This window comes from Solea solea, chromosome 21 (genome assembly GCF_958295425.1).
Source record: "Solea solea chromosome 21, fSolSol10.1, whole genome shotgun sequence".
Taxonomy (NCBI): Eukaryota; Metazoa; Chordata; class Actinopteri; order Pleuronectiformes; family Soleidae; genus Solea; species Solea solea.
In genome coordinates this window covers 12728699-12748779 of record NC_081154.1, presented here as the reverse complement: position 1 = coordinate 12748779, position 20081 = coordinate 12728699, and the positions used below count along the sequence as shown (strand labels likewise).

The 20081-nt window shown below is 40.0% G+C and overlaps 3 protein-coding genes across 11 annotated transcripts in view; 2 read left to right on the top strand and 1 right to left on the bottom strand.

The window, feature by feature from the left end:
• The window catches only part of LOC131448221 (cadherin-related family member 1), a 121605-nt gene that overhangs the window by 86696 nt on the left and 14828 nt on the right, over positions 1-20081 (top strand). For all 7 annotated transcript variants that reach the window (XM_058620483.1, XM_058620485.1, XM_058620482.1 and 4 more), the window contains one exon: positions 6982-7047. In XM_058620483.1, coding sequence (XP_058476466.1) covers positions 6982-7047 — 66 coding nt within the window. The remainder of the gene's footprint in view (positions 1-6981; positions 7048-20081) is intronic.
• chst3b (carbohydrate (chondroitin 6) sulfotransferase 3b) lies at positions 8088-15571 on the bottom strand. 2 transcript variants are annotated; one of them, XM_058620492.1, is made up of 3 exons: positions 14581-15571; positions 9909-10124; positions 8088-9608 (listed from the first exon to the last, which is right to left on the bottom strand). In XM_058620492.1, exons 2-3 carry the CDS (start codon positions 9986-9988, stop codon positions 8492-8494), a joined length of 1197 nt encoding a protein of 398 aa, XP_058476475.1. In that variant the 5' UTR covers positions 9989-10124; positions 14581-15571; the 3' UTR covers positions 8088-8491. The 2 variants fall into 2 exon arrangements, with proteins under 2 accessions (XP_058476475.1, XP_058476474.1); XM_058620491.1 differs by having other exon boundaries at positions 8088-9713; positions 14581-15569.
• On the top strand, positions 15599-19646 carry ghitm (growth hormone inducible transmembrane protein). 2 transcript variants are annotated; one of them, XM_058620493.1, is made up of 9 exons: positions 15599-15741; positions 16117-16275; positions 16844-16946; positions 17213-17324; positions 17432-17573; positions 17762-17870; positions 18088-18276; positions 18717-18888; positions 19036-19646. In XM_058620493.1, the coding sequence occupies exons 2-9, from the start codon at positions 16144-16146 to the stop codon at positions 19121-19123; spliced, it is 1047 nt and encodes a 348-aa protein (XP_058476476.1). In that variant the 5' UTR covers positions 15599-15741; positions 16117-16143; the 3' UTR covers positions 19124-19646. The 2 variants fall into 2 exon arrangements, with proteins under 2 accessions (XP_058476476.1, XP_058476477.1); XM_058620494.1 differs by having other exon boundaries at positions 15635-15741; positions 16103-16275.

Below are 20081 nucleotides of genomic sequence, written 5' to 3'. Positions count from 1 at the left end.
ACTGGAGAGGGAATCTTGTCCGTCTCTAGCTCTGCGATTGTCCTCTTGAAAATAAGACTGTGTCTCAGTGGGATAACCTGTATAAATAAAGGTTATAGATAGATAGATAATACAGTATGTACATTATATATCATAGCTATTTTAGTGTAATACATAAGCCTTTAGTTATCATTACATGAAGTGTTACACATTTATATACAAGTTTTTTTTTAAATAACGTACATGTTCTCACATGATAACACATATGATGACAGAGCTTAACCTTCTTTGTGACTTTCTTATCTTTAAGTACAGCTCATTGAAAAGTGAAACTAATTGACCTGCACAATTTCACACTGGTGTCCACTTTTATGTGGCATGCTTTTATCTCTAAAATGATCTGCATAAATGAAAATATAATCAAAGCAATTAGTTTGGGTCAGTCAATAACAATCTTATGTATGTTTCCTTCCATCCTTCCATCCTTCCATCCATTCTCCCTTTTGCCCTTTTCCTTTGACATTTGTGCAGGGACCTACAGCCAGGCTGACACTGAGGGAGAGGACAGGGTTCACCGCAGTTGTGTGTTTACCTGTAAATCATTCTTCAATCTTACATCTGTCTTTGAGCCACTTTATATATACACCAATTAGTATCGTATGAGAAAATCTGGTGTTATGATACACCCTGCTGTGCATTTTAAATTCATATTGATCCCTTAAAATAAATAAATCAGCTTTGTCTTCTTTTAACACAGTTTTCCTTAGTTCCTGAGAGACTAGGCGTTCTAGTATCTTTGAATTTCAGCTCCCGTCCTTGGAAAAGTGTGGAGGTGTGTCTTCCCCCTCTGAAGGGCCTCTTTCCTGCACAAGCTAACAAAGTACCAACATGGTTGAAGGTGGGTAAATAGGAGCTGGGGGGGAGGCACTTAAACATTTTTTTGGCCAAGACAGGAATGAAGGGGCAGCTGTAGTTCAGGTTACTCCTCCTGTCCACCCATTTAAGAGGATGGTGTCACAGAGGTAAATGTAAATGTGAAATAAAATCTATGCAATTTAAACTAATGCAATTGAACAAATTAAACAGTGTTGCCTGTAAGTTTTAACCAAGTGTACTTGATAAAGTGCTGGCTGTAAATGCTCACTTCTCGTAGTTAAAGAGAACAACCATACATTGTGAGTCATATGCACGTTTGAATTCTGTGCATATCTGTCATCAGGCTTTTAATGAAGAGCTCTGGCCTTTACCACCTGTTCTTCACATTCTAGTGCCACGCAGATGTTTGTGTAGCTGCAGGCGATACTGCTCTGGGGCCAGCCGTGGTTGTCCTGTGTGGGATTTGTGGCTCCCGTCCTGTTGTCCTACCAAAGTTTCCATCCTGTCTGGCGAACTGCATCGCAGATTGTTTGGGATGACTTTATCACATGCCATTTTTCATCTCAGTGCACTTTGGCTTTGGACAGAGGCCCTGCAGTGGTTAGTTGTGTGAAGCTATCTGAGAGCTAAGCTAGTAATTCCTTTAATTTGAACATGTAAAATAATACACACACACAAATAAGACACGTTTTTACTTCTACCCCCTCTTTCACTTAGCATATGGACGTTACCTTATCCATCCCAATACAATTTAAATATAGACAAATATCTGTTTTATTTTAATTCAATTCCATGCAAACATAAACAATTGTATCAATTCCATATACTTTTAACACATTTCCTCGTCCATATTAACTAACTATATTTCTGTATGTATCAAATGTGATGATTCATTCTGTAAGTAGAACTATAAACCAGCTTGACCTATATGAGGCAAAGACAGATGCTTCTTGAGATGGGAACAATCCAATCCAACTTTATTTATAAAGCACTTTTATGAACAACAACAGCAGAAACAAAGTGCAGTACATCAGATATAAATACAATATAGAAACATAAGACCCAATAGACCTAAAGAACAAACAATAAAATACTGCAGAAAGTATAAAAACACAAACAAGTCATACAATAAAACAATAAAGATAAAACCAATGTCTCAAATGCAGTGGGAGATTGTTCCACAAACAGAAAAAGCTCTGTCCCCTCTGAGCTTCGGTTAAGATTTGATGAAAACAATGTGGATACATGTTTTTTTTTTTTCTCATTTTGAGATAAGAAACTTGCAGTAAGTCTGTGAATAGTAGCTTTTTAGAGGCTTTGGCCTCTCAATGCACCTTATCTGCATCGTCTGACCATGTAAGACCACAAACGCGTGCGCTAGAAATAGAGCAGCTCTGTGTACGCAAAATGGCTGAGGCAAAGGTATGAAAATGTTCCCTTCCTGCTGCCTAAATCAGAGGGAACGAGTGGCCACTGTGGAAAGAGCTGCCTTGTTTCCTGTGGTGTTTACTTCTCTCAAGGCTTTTTACAGTCTACTTTGAGAGGAGGCCGTTTGAAAGGAGAAGAAAGCCATTTAGGGATTTCATGCTCTGACAGATTTATTGTTAGCACAGACTTAGTTCACACTGTAGTAGGTGGTTTATTTATTTCCATCAAAACTTACAACTGTATACAAGTGGAGGTTGGCAACATTAAAGCTGACTTTTCTGTTTTTTTTGCTCGCCTCCTGTGGTGTGGCACACATGATGGGGGTGAGTTCAGTTTTTTGGCACAGTGGTCATTGGTCAGATGTGTACATAGGCATAACTTTCATACAGCTCTATTCTTGTCACTGACCGATATTAAAATGATCTGCGCATAATAAATATATTAAAAAGAAAATTCTCCACGTTTCCTATGGCAACTCTAAATTCAGAGTCCAACAACAGGACGCCACAGTCTATAATTACTGTTCAACTTGAACTCAAAATAAACCGTCTCCATTCCTCAGTCAGTGGTGCATGTTGTGCCTTGAGGAACACAAATGAGTCTTTGTTTCTGTAGCTTTAAGAAGAAACAAACGTCTAAGTGAGCGGAAAGGTGGGAATGAAAGCCGACAATTTTGACTCTTTGGATGGTTGCAGTTCTGTTTCCCGCTTTTGTAAAACCAGTGGTCATTCTGGTCTGCTGTACAGACCTTTCTCTGCACTTTTTTGGATCTTTCTATCAACAGCAGCCACGCAACAGCGTCACATGGGTGGTGCTCACATGGCGTCTTTTATATCAAACAAGAAAAGGCCTGTCATTGCACTGTAGAAGCAGGAGATTAATCTATAATGGGTAAATGCATAAGTGCCACATCTTATGGCAAATGAGGAGATTCTCTTCCAATGCTTGATGTTCCTCATTAGTCACCCCACTCCATCTGCTCCTGTTAGCCCTAAACTGTAATGTCTGTTTTATTGTGCCTTGTAGTGGCAGTAGAAGGCCACTTACTTGGAGTTTGGAGCAAAGCCATCAGAGTGGGACAAATGGAGCGACCCATTCAGTAGCTCTAAATTTTTTTAAGGACCTCTTTGCTCTAGCTTGGTGCTCGACACAAAAGGAGGTATTGATGTAAGGAAAGACTGAGGCTTTGTATTAGTATGCTCACCAGATCTAGCTGAGGAAGCAGTTCCTTCACAAACCTTTCATTCAACATGCAAATGGTGGCATATCTTGTACTGGAGACCTACAGTAGGTCCTTTTTTTTTTATTTGAGCTGTGCACTTTAGTTACACGCCAGACAGGAAATGAAAGACATGATCGTTTTCTGTAATACGGAAAATTGAGATAAGTCTGAATGACGAAAATGCACAATGTTAACGTCAGTGCCCTTACAACCAACTTTTGTCTCAGCAGCGTTTAATTTTCATACTTGCAGAGTCGAAAAAAAAAATACATAAATCACAGAAATGTATTTGGCTTTTCTGGCTTTACATTCCCTCACAAAGGAATGTGACTCTGCATTCAAACATGCATGATAAGTATATTTCCACCAATAGAACAAAGGCCAGAGACAGTAAGTAAATATGTGAATGACACCTATTCACTGAGAATCAGAGTAGAACTTTGTCATCTAGTTTACACCACCTGCTGACCTGACCTCTGCTATTTACTTAAACTCTTCCTTAACCCACAAAGCTATTGTTTTTCTTGCAGGGGGCTCAGTGCTATAAACCCATGAAATGTTTAAGCTATTCTTAGGGTTTAAGGGTGGAAGTAGCACTTTAGGTTTTCTAGGTGGACTGGGTGGAGGGCTTGGCAGTGTGCACTGTATAAACACTGAGTTCATAATGAAAATGATAACGTGCGTTCCAGTGAAAACAAAGGCAAATCAGGAGAAAACCAAGTGGGAGAGGACGTTTACTTTATTTGGACACAAAGGGCCGTTTAATTTATATATTTATGAACAGCTTGCATTACTGCCTATGGAGTTGTACACCAAACTTTAACGAAAGGAGGAACCGGAATGTTTGAAAAACAGCTCATATACTGTACTACACACAAGAACACAGACACTACAAGGAATGAGATTTGCTTAAGCCAATGCCAGTGTTTGTGTTAAACAGAGATTTTAATCTGGACTGCAGAGAACCGATATAGATACTCTGGCTCTTTGTTTTCATCATGCCCATGTCAATATTTGCATAACTATTTAAATCAGTTAAAAATAACTTTAAAAAAAACACACTGACAGAAAAATAAGGATCTCTGTATCAGGATAAAACACCCAACTTTTCTTCACCGCTTACAAATTTGTATCCAAAAAGTTTTGGTTGTATTCAAGTAGTATTATTTTTAATAGTATAATTTTCTGAACACCTCTGAAAACAGTTGGGATCAAAATCAGGCTCTCGATATGTCACACTCACGACAAAACTTATTATCTTTCTTAATACATTTCAGTGGCTGCAGTGGTCAGACAGCTTAAACCTCCATCCACATCTTGCCGTCACTTTTCATGTGTTAAGCTGAATCTAAATCCAGAGAAAATAGGCATCCGTTTCCGCTCTGTCAAAAGCTTTTATGGGTTGGTCAACCACACTGAACCTCCATCCAGAGAGCTCCAAAAAAAGAGTGTCAGATGTCACGTCACAAAGAAAATGTTAGCTTAGTATTTCAATAAGTTGTGCAAAATAATGTCTTTATTACAAAATTGCCCAACAAGGACTTTTAGAGCCTTCAGTTATTGAGTTTCTGCTCAGTGGAGGATTAAAGGAGGTTACGAGATGTACAGTACATACAGTAGATACGTTTGGGCTGTTATGTTCGTTTGTGTTGAGGACACACTGGCGTTTCTTTACTGCTTTGAGAAACTTGCCATGGCAGTGAAGCCAAACCGCATTAGATGTTTGATGTCTGTCTGTGGTTGCATGTGGTTCAAACAAACTAAAAAAACGAAATTAACAGCAGTCATAAATCTCCAGGTTACCCCTTTTCTGGTTAAGCACTAAATCGCACAAATGTCTGGCTTTAATAACGGCGAGAAACTTATTTGACACTTGATCTTGTGTCAATAAATGCTGACGAATCCCCGCGTCTTTTATTTGAAAGAAGTGCTTCCTATGCAACGTTTTCAACTGAGCAGCTTCTGCTGATGAATTTGAAGATCCGCCTGTATAGATTGTATGCACAGTTGGGAAATGGTCAAAGATGAGAAAGTATATGACTTTACATAACAGACAAAAAGTGCCTCATCCGTCTGCTCGTCATTCATCAGTTGTACGCTCGTACGTTAGTGCTGCTCAATGGAAGTCTTTTCCCCACTCCATACACCCTCAGTCATTATCACATGCAACAACCTGATTTTATTGGATTCCTCTGTGTGAGATAATTTAGTGTGAATTTAGATTTATGTCTTCTCCCGAACCATCATTACTGTCTACAACAGCACAGTTTTATGTGCAGCCAGGCAATGAGTCTGAACCACATCAACGATGATGCCTGTTTGTCAGAGCTCTTACAGCATGGCATCATTCAGGTCTTAGATTCAGGCTGTTTAACCTAATTCAAACCCCGTTTGGTTGATGTGGCTGGGTACCATATAACAGAGCAGGAGGGTGGGGTTACCTAAATGCCCTCATTCCACCGCTGAGTGGGGGTGGTTGGAGGGGGTTGAGCAGGCTTTAATTCAGTGGAAAGTGGTTATTCTATATTTTGCTTAACCATACAGTGACTCCACCCTCCGCACGTCCCACATAAAGCCATTTATGAACGCTGAACCTCTCCTCATTAGGTTTGCGCTGGGATGCGGCAGACCTGACAACACTTTTGCCAAAAAGTAAAACAACCTGCTCAAACTGATCATATCATGATCTGTTGATTCAAGTGCACTCATGCATGTTACCTGAGCAGTGTGTGAAAGTGAAGTCTGGGCCGAAAAAGTTATTGTAAAAAGGGAACAGAGAGAGAGAGAGAAGAAAGAGATGTACAAACTGTATTTCTGTAAGTGGGTGGGGTCAGGTGGACCAAAATGACTTGGACCACATTATATGTAAAACTGGGGTAATTACTAGGTTTAGAGACTTAAATAGCCAGGCCCACAGTGGTAAATACACTGGATGTCAAGGCTGCTGCCTCCACAGTATCCTTCCTTCTCACCACCTCAGAGACAAACCAGCCAGTGTGTACAAACCCTAAACATTTGGTTAAGATAGGACCAGAAAAGCAAGAGGTGCACTGAAGATGCTTGGAAATCAGTGTGGTTGTTTGACAACTGCAGCTATATGAAATGATCTGTGCACGTCTTTTATAGATCCCCTTCAGCACAAAGCAGGTACTGAGCAGCAAACAAACAGGAAGTCATTGAGGCCCCAGTATATTTGTATTACAACATTTTGTCTGTGTGTGTGTGTGTGTGTGTGTGTGTGTGTGTGTGTGTGTGTGTGTGTGTGTGTGTGTGTGTTGTGTGTGTGTGTGTGTGTGTGTGTGTGTGTGTGTGTGTGTGTGTGTGTGTGTGTGTGTGTGTGTGTGTGTGTGTGTGTGTGTGTGTGTGTGTATGTGGTCTCTAGCTCATGAATCCTATGTACTTTGTTTCCACCTGCACTTCCATGAGGTGACATTTTTGTTTATGAGTAAAAATATTTTGTCAAAAATGTGTTGCAGATATCCAGAGTGACCTTGGTGATCCCTTGCACGTGCACAAGCTGTCCTACCATCTGTTTCATTTCTGTGAGTATTGAACCTATTTGGTTAATTTTAGCGCAATTAGAACAGGCAGAGATCAAAGAGAGAATTATCACGTAATAGGAGGTGACGACAAGATGTCAATGACATAATGCAAGAACAGCCTTCCTGCTCTGGCTTTCCTGATACAGATTAAAGTATCCACACCAGCATGTCTGTCTTCAACTTCCTCTCAACTTTCAACCATCTGCGCGTCTCCACTGTAGACCCTAATGTTTCTCTTCCTCTGGTCGGGACATTTGTCAGAGGGGTACCAAAGCCTTTAAGGTCTGATGCTGTTAATCGTTTCTGATGCTTAACATATAGCTGCTCTCTGCTCACTCTGCTGGCATCCCCGGTGTTGAAGTGCTCTGAGCTGCATTATTGGACGGGGTGGCAGCAGTTGATGCAACAGACCAAAATGACCCAACCAAAGCACAAGCAAAGTTTGTGGCCCACAAATAAAACATTTATTTTGTGAATATACTACCTGCACCATTGTTATGAGTGAAGCCAGTTTTCTTAACCTCAATGACATAGCATGGTCATTTTATGACTTAATATAATACATTTCTTACATAAAGTACCTTTAAGTTAGTGAAAAAAATGCATAATTGACAGACCGGAAGATCATCCAATAGACTGGCAAGCCAGAATATCGGGGGCCCCTTTTTATCACCAGCCAAGAGACTTGTGTCAACAGACCGAAACCTGCTGACAAACCTCACACAATCCTGCAAACCAGCTGCAGATGGAATGCATGCATACAGTAGCAGTGTAAACATCTGTTTTACAGAAAGGGCCCTCACAATCCAGAGGACAAATTCAAACAATTTTTGGTCAGTCAAATACTTGCATGTACAGCGTAAGAAAAGTAAATCTGCAGAGGAGGAAAAAAAAAAAACCTGTGGAGAACATTCAGATTTAGAGTCTTTATGACTTCTTGGCAAGATAAAACTAAATATACTTGTTGAAATAGCCCTTGTTTTACAAAGCTTTTTTGTTTGCTTATCTGCGTTCATTCATTTCTTTCTTTATTGCAATGCATTCCAAGTCATTTCAAGTTTTTTTTGGTGTATAAACAGTTTGCATTACTACCTTAGGAATAAAATTAGCTCAAGCCAATGACACTGCATAAGACAGAGAAAGTCACTCGGAGTGCAAAGAACAGATAGATACTCTGGCTCTCTGTTTTCATCATACCCATGTCAACATTTAAAATTCTTGCTTTAATAGTTCAAACAAACATTGTCTTTGCCATTACTATTTAAACCAGTGAGAAATCACTTTAAATAACACACTGACAAAGTGTGAAAATAGAGCTCTATTTAGGAGTAAAGTAGGAAAACAGAGCTCTTTGTATCAGGTTAAAAGACCCTAATAAATATCAGTAATTCAAGAGTTTTCAGAACTGTTGGTTTTCCGGCATCAGGAGTGCATGTTCCTTAGTCTATGAAAAGTTGAACACTTTGTCCTCAATCAAACTAATAGACTTATTTGTCAGCATTTCTTCACTGTTCACAAATTTGTAACCAAAAAGTTTCAGTGTTGGTCCACAAGCATCCTGTACGACCTGGGCTATTTTGAAAGGTAAACTAAACCTCCATTTCTCTACTTGTTCTGAAGACTTTTTCTGTGTGGAGTAAATGCCTCCTGCCTCTTTGGACGCCTGAGTGTTCCTTAAGATCCAGTGTCTCACTTTTCGAGTGAACGGGATTCCAGTGAACCCAAACATCTCTGATGCCTTCCTCATGGGAAACCGAGCTATGTCCTCGTACCGCACTAGCATGTAACGTTGACGCAGCCACGGTGGCTGACTTAGGCCAACCTCTGCAGACATCCTGATGTTGTCACAGTTCCCTTTCAGCTTCCTCACCTTATCCTCATCAATGGTTTCATCCCCATCTGTGGCCCACTGCTTCCAGTTTTTGTACATGTCAGCAAAGGCCACCATGCGCGAGGCCAGTACAGCCCGAGGATCCCGAACCAATTGAATGAACCTCACATCAAGACGCGGGTCCTCAGTAAGAGGTCGAAGGGTATCAAGCTGGCGCACCCTCACTGACTTGATGGCTATGTGTTCTTTCTTGAGGCAGGACTGGGACGCCATGGTGAGGTTAAGTGGCCCACACCTTCTGGTTCTGCAGTGATAGCGCTCAAAAACCCCTTTGATGAAGGGGCTGCAGACCGCCTCGTCACACAAAGAGCTGCTGGACTCCCTGCGGAAGAGGGTGGTGGTAATATGGTCCACAGGGAGGGGTTGGATGAAACTCTCCAGGAAGGAGAAGTCGCACAGTAAGAGCTGATGGAGCACATCCCGGAACGCCTTGGCTGACGCTGTGGCGTTAGTACCTCCAGTGTCCAGTGTGAGCATCTTTTCCACGTGCCACAGTGGCTCAAACAAGAAAAACATGTTGTCGCCCTGCTGGTTGAAAAACTCTCCCACAAACGAAGAACCTGTCCTTGTGGCGGCTAACAAGAGGATGTGTTTCTTGCCTCTTGGTGTCACTTCCTGGTGCTTGCTGTAGTTCTCCAGACGCCGCATTGTCAGGGCTGAGTCCATCTTGCTGAGTGAAGAAAATGAAACATTGTCCTTTAGCACTATGCGGGAGAAGCCATTTTGCTGTAGTAGAGTCTGAGGTGTCTCCTTTAAGGTCATCTTATCTGACACCCTGCAAGTGTTACAAGGGACACTTGTTTAAAATCAACATAAATAAATTACTTTGTTATTTTACTCCACGTCTGAAGCAATTTTATGTTTCTCGAGGACCTTTTGTACTATACCTTTAAAGTTTAGGGAAAAATAAACACACAATCCTACTGAAAAACATAAAACACGCTCTATTGATTCCCTAAAATGGACTTACCTTGAGATAATGTTGTTTTCCTTCTCAATGATAACAAGTGCCACAAAAAAGACAATGGATATTGTGTATTTGATCCTCATTCTTGGAAGTAGCTGTGTCCGGATATGCTCTTACAGACTTCTTCTTAATAGGTTCTGCCAATCTCCCAAGTCTCCAGTCGCCTTCTTAAAGAGCCTTCCAGTTATTTGTATTCCTCGCTGTAGGGGATGTTTCACCCTGTAAATGAAATGCACATCAACCTGTCAGTTACACATTTTGCACATTTGAGTATGACTGTGAGTGCCTGCTTGGTCTCAATTCTTTCTGTCTGAACGCTGTTAGTGTTCGTTTCAACCGTTCGCTGAAATCAGGAAGTTGAGAGTCTATTATTGCATGTGGTTAGCTGCACTGTGAAGCTGTGTCAGAGTTGTGGTTTTGGTGTAGTCTTTTTCTTACTTACTGTGCAAACGCATCAAGACAAAAACTTACCTTGACACAAAAATATCATATCTCGAGAAGTTAAAAATAGGAAAGGTGGAACTTAAACCAGTCTTTCCCACAAGGAAGTCCTTGTTATCTTTAAGAGCGTCAGTGCATTTTAGGAACATGCCCACCCACCACGCTAGACTGGTGCACTGAATGAGTCAGTCTTTGCAGAAGCGACTGCGGAAAAAAGTGTGAACAAGAGAACTGATGGTCACATAACTAGAGTAGTTTCCTGCTGAAAATGCAGTGCACCTTTTTTTGTTGCTGTTGAGTTGTACGGATCAAATGTAAATGAGGAAGATGAGAGGCAGCATCTCTCTTCAGTCCCTCTAAATGGAGGGGACAGAAAGAATTATGAAGTAGAAATAGTATTGCTGCAGGAGAGGTCAGCTTATGGAAAACTGGCCGAAGAACAATATATTGGGAGTATTATATCAATAAAGAAAGGAGAACAATAGCAAAAGCAAAGAATGCTTGATAATAGTTGTTAAAGAATTGAAAAAGTCATTTTATTACTTGTTGATCTGTTGTGCAAGAGTTTGCTTCAAGGTTCTGAGGTGTCTGACACAGTGTTACAGTGATAGATGTTGCCTCCTGCTGATAGGTAGCAGTGTGGTCTGTGGTCCAAACAGCCGCTCCTCTATGTCAGCACTGGGAGGAGATCTTTTCAACGTGTGCTGCTGGTACAGTAGACCAGCTGGTGATGGACTAATGACTTGCTGCTTCCACATAATATGCCTTTGTGCTTTTAACGTACTGCCTGAGACTGAAGGCAACACATGTCCAAATACAGAGAAACGTGAAGCTGCATGGTGTTGAGACTGGAGGAGAGAGCCAGTAGAGCAGTGAGCCTGGAGGAGTTTCAGTACATTTATAAGTTTGCAGAGGGCAGACAGTGGGCAGTCTAACGAAGATGAGGCTTTCATTATGACTATTTGGAAATACTTTGAACATTCTCTTGAGATTGGCTCAGACTGGGCCCTGACAAATTGTTAACATGATCCTGCCTTACACCTGAAAGGGTGTGTTGTAATTAGTAAGCCTTTTGTGTACCTTATTACAAAGTGTTCCTGGATCTTGACACAAGAAAGAGAAAATAAGAGTGTGTCTAAGTGTAATAAGCATAGGTCTGTTTCATTGGGTGACCTGACCTGGTGTAATGGTAACACATCTGTCCTCCGTGATCCAATCACATGAATGACGGCTGTACACGGATGTCGTTACTGTTTGCAAGAACAAAATGGTGTCTTTTACCATGTCTGACTGCACAAATGTGTCTGCTGTTTGTGTGTTTATGCATGAGTGATAGAGACAGAGGAAGAGGAAATCATATGGCAGCAGTGTTAATATTTTGGCAGTGGTTGCAAATAAATAAACGAATGGCCACTGATAAGTGCTGGTCAGATGACGTCAGCTCAGGAGGCCAAATTCTATTGCATTCTGAGGGCAGATTGTCATGCAGCTCAGGAATGTGGCCACATGTTTCTGTGATCAGATCTGGGGTCGCATTCAGGAAGGATCGAGAGTGTTCAGACCTGTGCTTAGTGTAATGTAAAAGGACAGATGTCTATACCAGCTTTGAAAGGGGGCAAACAGAATCCTCAGTGTTTCTGGATCACTGTTAAATGGTAGCAGACCTTGCCTCGGGCCTGACTCATCTATAAAACTGCTGCTAATAATCAGCAGAGTCATGGGCAGCAGAACAACATTTGAACTGCAACATTGTCGTGTTTGACATAAACCAAGCAGCAGAAGTGAAAAGCCACGTACACAAACAGGATTTTCTGGAGTGTGATGAGCGTGAATCTTTGTCTGTCTTTGTAACACATCTGGAGGCCCAGGTCCTCACATCCCAAAGCAGCTTTCTGTCCTGGGTGAGTTTTGAGCACAGAAGCAAGTCTGAGTGACTACAGTCTAAACATGGGGAATGGTTGGCTGCTGCCTGTGAAATTCTCTGGGAGGGAATGGTAAGTTTCGGGCTCCAGTAGAGCACTGTTGACGTGGAACGGCTTGTAATGAAAAGGTGAGCAGCTGGTACGCTGGGACACGTTTTCACCGGGAGGAAAAATAAGCTCCATCTTGCACCACCCTGCCGCATGCCTCGACCACAATAGTCCCTTTACACAGGAGTGACTCTAAACCCAGCTGTGCATTGAGATCACAGAACATAAACTCCCAGGTCATTCACACGTCACTTGGGTCAGTGGCTAAGCCCCTGGATGTTACAAGTCATGTAGAACTGGAACTGGTCGGTCAGTCGGTTGCATCAGAGGAAGTTTGTTAGTTTGTTGTCATTTCACATTGTGTGAACATAATCACAGGTTATTTAGGAGAACGAACAGAGGATGTGAATAAGAATTGCAGTTACTTTCCTGGTAGCAGTATAGTAGTTCTGCATTTGACTTTCTGCATTGTCTGTACATGCACAAATGAAAACAAACACTGGGAATTAGTGAATAAGACATGAGGGAGTGCTTACTAACAAAGATATATCTTACATGTACAACACTATATTTGAAGCATTTGTAGTTTTCTCTGAATAGGATCTGAAATAAGGAAAAATCTACATCAATTCATCAAGAAAATAAGTGGTCTGAGGTTTTGTCATTTATATGGTAAATTAGATGTAGACCAATTATCTCGGCTTATTACATCTGCTGTGTAAAGTAAAAAAAGAATACACACATGAGCTGACAATCTTGAATATTCACAAACCACTGAGGCATATGCCATGTTTGATCATCAGCTCATAACAAAACCGCCACCGCACTATTTATCAAACGCTTTTAATAGCTGCCTTTGACTTAATGTCATACGAAGGCAAATTAAACACCACTCAGCCGAGCACATACTGCTTGAGACTGTGATGTGAATGTCTCTCAATGTCCCATACCAATAGCATGAAGTTTTCATTTTTCCTTACATTATTTCACATCTACTGTGTTTATGTTATGTATAAATAAGTATATGTATTTATACTTACACAAAAATAACAAGCCGTCCTGCAGACATTTTTTTAAATATAATAGCAGAGTCGGGTTAGGTCACACTTAACTATTGTGTGATTGGAATTTGTCAGCTGTAAATGTTAAATGTTTTTTTTCTTATACAGTGGTGTCTATCTTAGTAATATCTGTAATGTACACTGCATTTTATGCCATTAGAATACATTTATGTGGTAGCCGTATATAGTGACTTCCCACATAGGGTGCACTTTTGTAACTCAATATACTGTATAATGGTTAAATATGATTATAAAGTAACTATGAAATTGTTGTAATTAAAGCTAAAGTTGTCTGTCTGGGGTGTTTAGGCAGGGAGAGGTGTGTCCGAGGTCACAAAAACTGTTCTTGGAGTCTTTTGGTGTTTTTTAACAAATAAAAACAATCAGCTTATGTTATCTTCTGTACACTCTGCCTAAGTTAATCTAACAGAAAGCCTCCAATCGTGATACACGGTGGACTTATCTTTTAATAGGGTTCCACACATTATGTATACTGTGATAAGAAAGCATTATTGTCTATATAAGGACATCTAAAATTGTGTCGTATACTCTGGCCACTTACCAACGGAAACCAATGAAGCTCTGTTTTGTGTCCTCTTACTTGATGGTTAGGTAAGTTACACATTATTATTATTATCATTATTATTATTATTTTATTTTTTTTATCCATATCTGATATCATCAAATAGTTGTTGTGGTGCTATGGTTACAAGCCCTTTAATGCAGTCACTCACAACTGTGTGGGATCAAATTATATTGCCAAAAGTGCATTACTATTTTTATTTTGTTTAACTAGATTGGTTATAGTTGATCATTTGTTTCATATTTGGGGATATAGGAAGAGTAGTTTGGTTAGTATACAGTTAAAAACACAGCCGATGCATGCATAATGATGCTGTAAATTAAGAGCAGCAAACTTGCCATTAAGTAAGTCATTTATTAAGTTCAACAGAGGCTAAATGAGGAATTAAAGTCATGCAGTAGTTAACAAGGTCTCGGCACAAAAGAAAACTGAAGTCACGCTTTCATTATAAGGGGATTCATGCAAATCATCTCCCTTAAGTGACTTATTTGTCAGTGAGTCCCATCTCGAGACTGACTCTGTAGTAGCCTCGTTATTTACGAATCTCCACGAAATCTTATAGGATTTAGTGACACAAAAAAGTTCAAGTCAAGCTCGGGGTTTTTTTTTGTAATACATACCATAACAATCAGCTGCCGCGTCCCGCTTTGGTTCATCAGTGAAGCTGATCAGCCTTTCTTCCAGAAGCGACTCCGGACAGACACTAATTCCATTTCTTCACTTGTGAGCCAAAGAGTAATCCAATGCACATAAATGTCAAAGCAATTAAACGTGTGTGAAACCTGTTGATCAGGTGGAATCATGATTGTGGAGGATGCGTGTCACACTGAAGCTCAAGTTACTTCCAACACTGGGAATCACATGGGAAAAGTTTGGTCCAAGTTTCAGACAGGAGGCGCGTCGCTTTATATGAACCCTCACACCCACACACCCACACGCCCTGCCCTTTGTTGTCTTTAGTAACGGTTCACAGACACGCTAAGTCACTACATGTAAGTAACGTCCCACTAAACAACAGGGTTTTGTCCTGAAACGGTAGTTATTTGTGCAAAGTTTATGTTTGTGTAGGAGTTGATGTGAGGAAAAAAGTGGCAGCACTCCACCTAGTGGTGAAAAGCACTTAGTGCGTCCCAACTGTAGGAGCAGGTGTGTGGTTTGTAGAAGTCTTAAGGCATACTTGAGTATCTTACCAGAAAATGACTATAGCAGTAAAAGTAAAAGTACACAATTTATTTTAGCAGTAAAGCAATTAAGATTCTGTCAATAGCCTGAAAATAAAAAACTACTTGTTGAATTAATTCTATCTTGGTGCTGTTTGAATAGTCAAAACTACTTTTGCCATTCTGACTAGTTGCTGTAACCCTGTCTTTAATTTAGGTAAATTACAAATATCTTGAATTTAAAATTTGGACTTGCCAAAAATGATGTGCCTGCAGATATATAATGCATAAAAATAAAATATGCTTAAAAGTGATAAGTCATTTGTAGATCTACATAAACAGGTAGGATCTGCCAGTGTTTGTCATTTTAGACCTGTGTAAATTAGCCCTTTGGTGAAAAGTAATATCACATTGCTACTTTGATGTTTACCCACGACACGGTTATGCTTTTAAATACAAGGTTTTATGAACGCGGACTGACTTTGAAACGCTTCCAACTACAATGTAACCCCGTCGCTTTAAGATGACGTAGAGAGAATTTTCAGGAAGGTTGCAGAACAGTTGCGTCAGAATCTTGCGCACTTGTGTTTAGGAAGGTAAACTACAAACGCTCCACTTCGGGTAAGTGTGTTAAATTAACAGCTACTTACATCGAGACGTATCATGGTCGAATATTGAATGTGTTGGTGATGTTTAGTTCGTTTATACTGTTTAATAAAAACTACAATAGCTGCGGTTTCCAAGGGACTTTATGTGTATAGACGTTGACGCACCATGCGAGCTAACGTTGGCTAGCGGTTAGCTTACTTAACTGTTGTGTAATATGATGATAAAAACTTGATTGTGTCCACTTTTTTGCCCGTTCTACCTTAGTGTTATTTTAAACTTTATTGCCTAACTGTGTTTGTGACTGTCACGTGCTCAGACAGACAGTAATTTATAATCACAACATTGAATTACACTGTTTCTGTGTCTGACGCAGTTTTAATCTTTTAGGTTGATACAAGATAGTAGACAATAAACATGCTGGTCGCGAGACTGACGTGCCTGAGGAGTCTCCCTATGGCCGGGCTCCATCCCGTGCTGAGGCAGGGCTCCTCTGCCCTGAGAACTCCCATCCTGAAGACCTGTACACCTGTGATCAGGCCCCAGCAGGTACAGTAAACACATGAATGCCACCTCACAAGTGTTCATCAGAAACTGCATTACCATTTACAACTATTAAAAAAACATCGAACATTTACATAAGAAACAATATTTCACTAGAAAATATAGCAAATGTGAGGTAATGCGTCCATTTGTTTTGTTTTGTAAACAGAATATTATTCCCTGAAGCAAGTTTGAAGTCTCGAATTGAACATTAGCTTCAACCAGGTTCAAGGGCTATAGCAAAGCAATTAGTAGTTGACTATTTCTCATCTTTATTAATATGATATATTGGCAGTGATATAAATGTTTCAATGACTAACTGATTAATTAGTGTCGTTTGGTTTCATTTGATCTTCACTCTTGATGAAAGTTGCTCACAGTAGTAGTCATTGGGGTCCTGAACACAACCTAGTCATTTCCATAAATCTGTACATTAAAAATGTCTGCAATTTACAGTATATGTTCACCAAACACCGCATTCTGAGATTATTCGATTTTTTTATTTTTAAAAAGCTGAGAATTAAAATGTGATCAGTCATTGCTGGTTTGTTAATGCGTGTTCTTCTTGAACCAGGGTTTTTCATCTAAGGCCAGATTTGGTTTTCGTCGTGGGAAGATGGCCAAAGACCAGATCAAAGAAGCTGCTTTTGAGCCAGCGACAGATACAGCCATTAGAAGTAAATACTGTGACATTTACAAGTTGCATATTTAATTATGTATTAATTTGCTACATTGAATTACTTTAAATTATATTCAAAACTATAAACTACTATCATTGACAGAAGCCTTAGTAAAATGAGTAAAAAAAGTAAAATGACTTTTTTGTGATGAGGCACAAATTAAACATTATCTGGCAATGGCAGTTAAGTAATTGAGTTTGCATTATGGTGCAATGTGAAAAGATAATGAAAAATGTATAAAAGTATTTTTGTTGTCTTCCTAGTCGACGGTATGGGAAGAATATTTCTGGCTGGAGGTGCAGCAGTTGGCCTTGGAGCTTTGTGTTACTATGGACTTGGCATGTCCAGTGAAGTTGGGGCCATTGAGAAAGCAGTGTGGGTAATCTTTTTGGGACAGGTTATTGGTTGTTTTTCAATTTTGACGCAAAGGTCAATTTGAATATGTCCACTATTAACCTTTGTTTGACTCCTTCTTTGTGCAGGATCTGGCCTCAGTATGTGAAGGACAGGATTCACTCCACCTACATGTACTTTGCAGGCAGTATTGGACTGACTGCTCTGTCAGCTGTAGCTGTGAGCAGGACCCCGGCACTTATGGGTCTGATGATGAGGGGGTCCTGGATCGTAAGTTTAATAACACACAGATGAAGATTTTAATTCACTATTTAATGCTACATTTTTATTTTTACACCAGATTGGAAGCTAATACACCAAAGAGCTTGTTATAATAACTAATAACTAAAGATATTTGAATTATTTATATTAATATTTAGGTTACTAATATTAATGGCTCCTGTTTCCTCTGACATCAGGCAATTGGAGCAACTTTTGCAGCCATGATTGGTGCCGGCATGTTGGTCCGATCCATTTCATATGAGCATAGCCCAGTGCCCAAACATCTCGCGTGGATGCTGCATGCAGGTTTGTAGCACAATGTCCTGTGGAGTAATATGAATGTGTAATGTTCTACTCAGTTTTATTTCTTCTTTGTAGTTGCCTCTTTTTAACACTAGATGGCAGTCACATACAACATCAGTGAGAAATTACTGCACTTGTATTCTTCCTACAAAGATCAAGGTGCATGGCACGGGTCTGTTTACTTTTTGTTTTTGATTGTGATTTTTGCTCATTTGATAAGGTGTCATGGGTGCTGTCATCGCACCTCTCACTCTCCTGGGAGGGCCTCTGATGATGAGGGCTGCCTGGTACACAGCAGGCATTGTGGGAGGTCTGTCCACTGTAGCTATGTGTGCCCCAAGCGAGAAGTTCCTTAATATGGGTGGCCCACTGGCTGTTGGCTTTGGAGTGGTCTTTGCTTCCTCTATTGGTGAGTATCGCTCTGTTGCACTTCTTAAAGTCTCACTCTGATGTGCTACAGTTAATAGTGAAAATGCTTTGCTGTTCTACAGACAGGGAGTCAATGAATTACAGGTTTTTAGATTATATTGTTGTTCCTGAATAAGTCTGATGAAGCTCAGATAATTATAGAATTATATATTTTCAAAGGTTTTTTAAGCAAGTGTAACTTTATTGTCGGTTGGATGTTAAATGTATTTTTAAAATGTTAATTTCCATTACGAAACACTATGCATTCAACTCAACATGTATAAATAGTGGCAGTTACTGTGTTGACAAAAATCTTGCAGCCATGACTAAGTTATTTTTCTTGGATAGCTCAGTTTCTGAACACTGTAGGACAGTTAGTGCAAAAATGCAATACAGTTGATGTAAAACCTAAGGAGCTGATTATTTCACGGCTTTTCCCAGGATCAATGTTCCTGCCTCCCACCTCGGCCTTTGGAGCTGGACTATACTCTGTTGCCATCTACGGAGGCCTGGTCCTTTTCAGCATGTTCCTTCTCTATGATACACAGAAAGTCATCAAGAAGGCAGAAACATACCCACTTTATGCCGTACAGAAATTTGATCCCATCAACGCGTAAGTCTCTCCAGGAAACAGGACCACACACTTCAAATGGCATCGAGCACATAGGAAAAATGGATCTTCAGATAAACCATACTTTGTGAAAATATATGTATTCATCATATGGGACTAAGAATGTATGTTAATTTCTTTATCTTGCAGGTGTATGGGGATTTACATGGACACACTGAACATCTTCATGAGGCTCGTGATGATTCTGGCAAACGGTGGCGGCGGCAAAAGAAAGTGAATGGCAGAACTTTGACTTTAGTTTCAGTTTTACTCTACACATAACAGAACAAAGCCATGTTTTATTACCAGCAGCGTACACCAAATGTCATTTTAGAGGCAGTTCATATCAAACTAGTAAATAAACATGGCTGCTTTGCAAGTGTGTGAAGATGAGGATTGGGTTCTGTGGTTCAGGTTACCAGTGCAAGTTGAAAAGAAATGTTGTACATTGATAACACACAGAAAAGTATCTGGCTTATGTGTGGGTTTACAGATGGATTTGATCTGTCTGTGTGTATTAACCTGTCCTTTGTATTCCTCTATATGTTTTCTATTTATTTTCCATGAAGATTCAAGAATCGGTCGTATGCTACAGAAATGTCACACTATGTAGACTATACTCACAGTTAATGACAGTGATATTGCATTTCTGTACTTCTGGGTTGGCTTAGTCCATGTATTCATCAGAAACTTGTTTCATGGCAACTTCATTCAAAACAACTCTTTAGAATCAAAAGATGAATAAATTTACTTTTAAATTACTACTGCTTTTATATTCTTCTGTTTGCAAAGTGCAACAAACATATTGACAATTTGTTTTTAACCACCATTTTAACCATGTTGCGATGGTGACAATTTACAATGGACCACAAAAGACACACCTTACTTTTCGAGCTTTGATGCTTGCTGAATGCTAGCTGCGTTAAGGTTCTCCAACACACTTGGAAGAAGGTCCATTATATCAAGGTCTAGCCTATAAACAGCAACAGGCAGTGATGTTTCAAATGAGATCAGAGATGTGCAAAAGTAGCTTCCAAAACTCAAACTTAAGCAGGAATTATAAGCAATAATGAGCTGCATCCAAAATTAGTGTAATGAAATGTTGGTGTTAATCTAACACTGCTTTGTACATGCATACAAACAGTAGTTTCTGGAGAGACCATGACTTGTGAGGGACCAGCGGGGGTCCACCTTGT

Bases quoted from the DNA above. Each gene is read 5' to 3' on its own strand.
- chst3b (XM_058620491.1), bottom strand. From the start codon at position 9,988: ATGAGGATCAAATACACAATATCCATTGTCTTTTTTGTGGCACTTGTT. The intron at 9,714-9,908 runs GTAAGTCCATTT...TAACACTTGCAG, and splicing joins GAAAACAACATTATCTCAAG to GGTGTCAGATAAGATGACCT.
- ghitm (XM_058620493.1), top strand. From the start codon at position 16,144: ATGCTGGTCGCGAGACTGACGTGCCTGAGGAGTCTCCCTATGGCCGGG. The intron at 17,574-17,761 runs GTAAGTTTAATA...CTCTGACATCAG, and splicing joins TGATGAGGGGGTCCTGGATC to GCAATTGGAGCAACTTTTGC. The intron at 17,871-18,087 runs GTTTGTAGCACA...TCATTTGATAAG, and splicing joins CGCGTGGATGCTGCATGCAG to GTGTCATGGGTGCTGTCATC.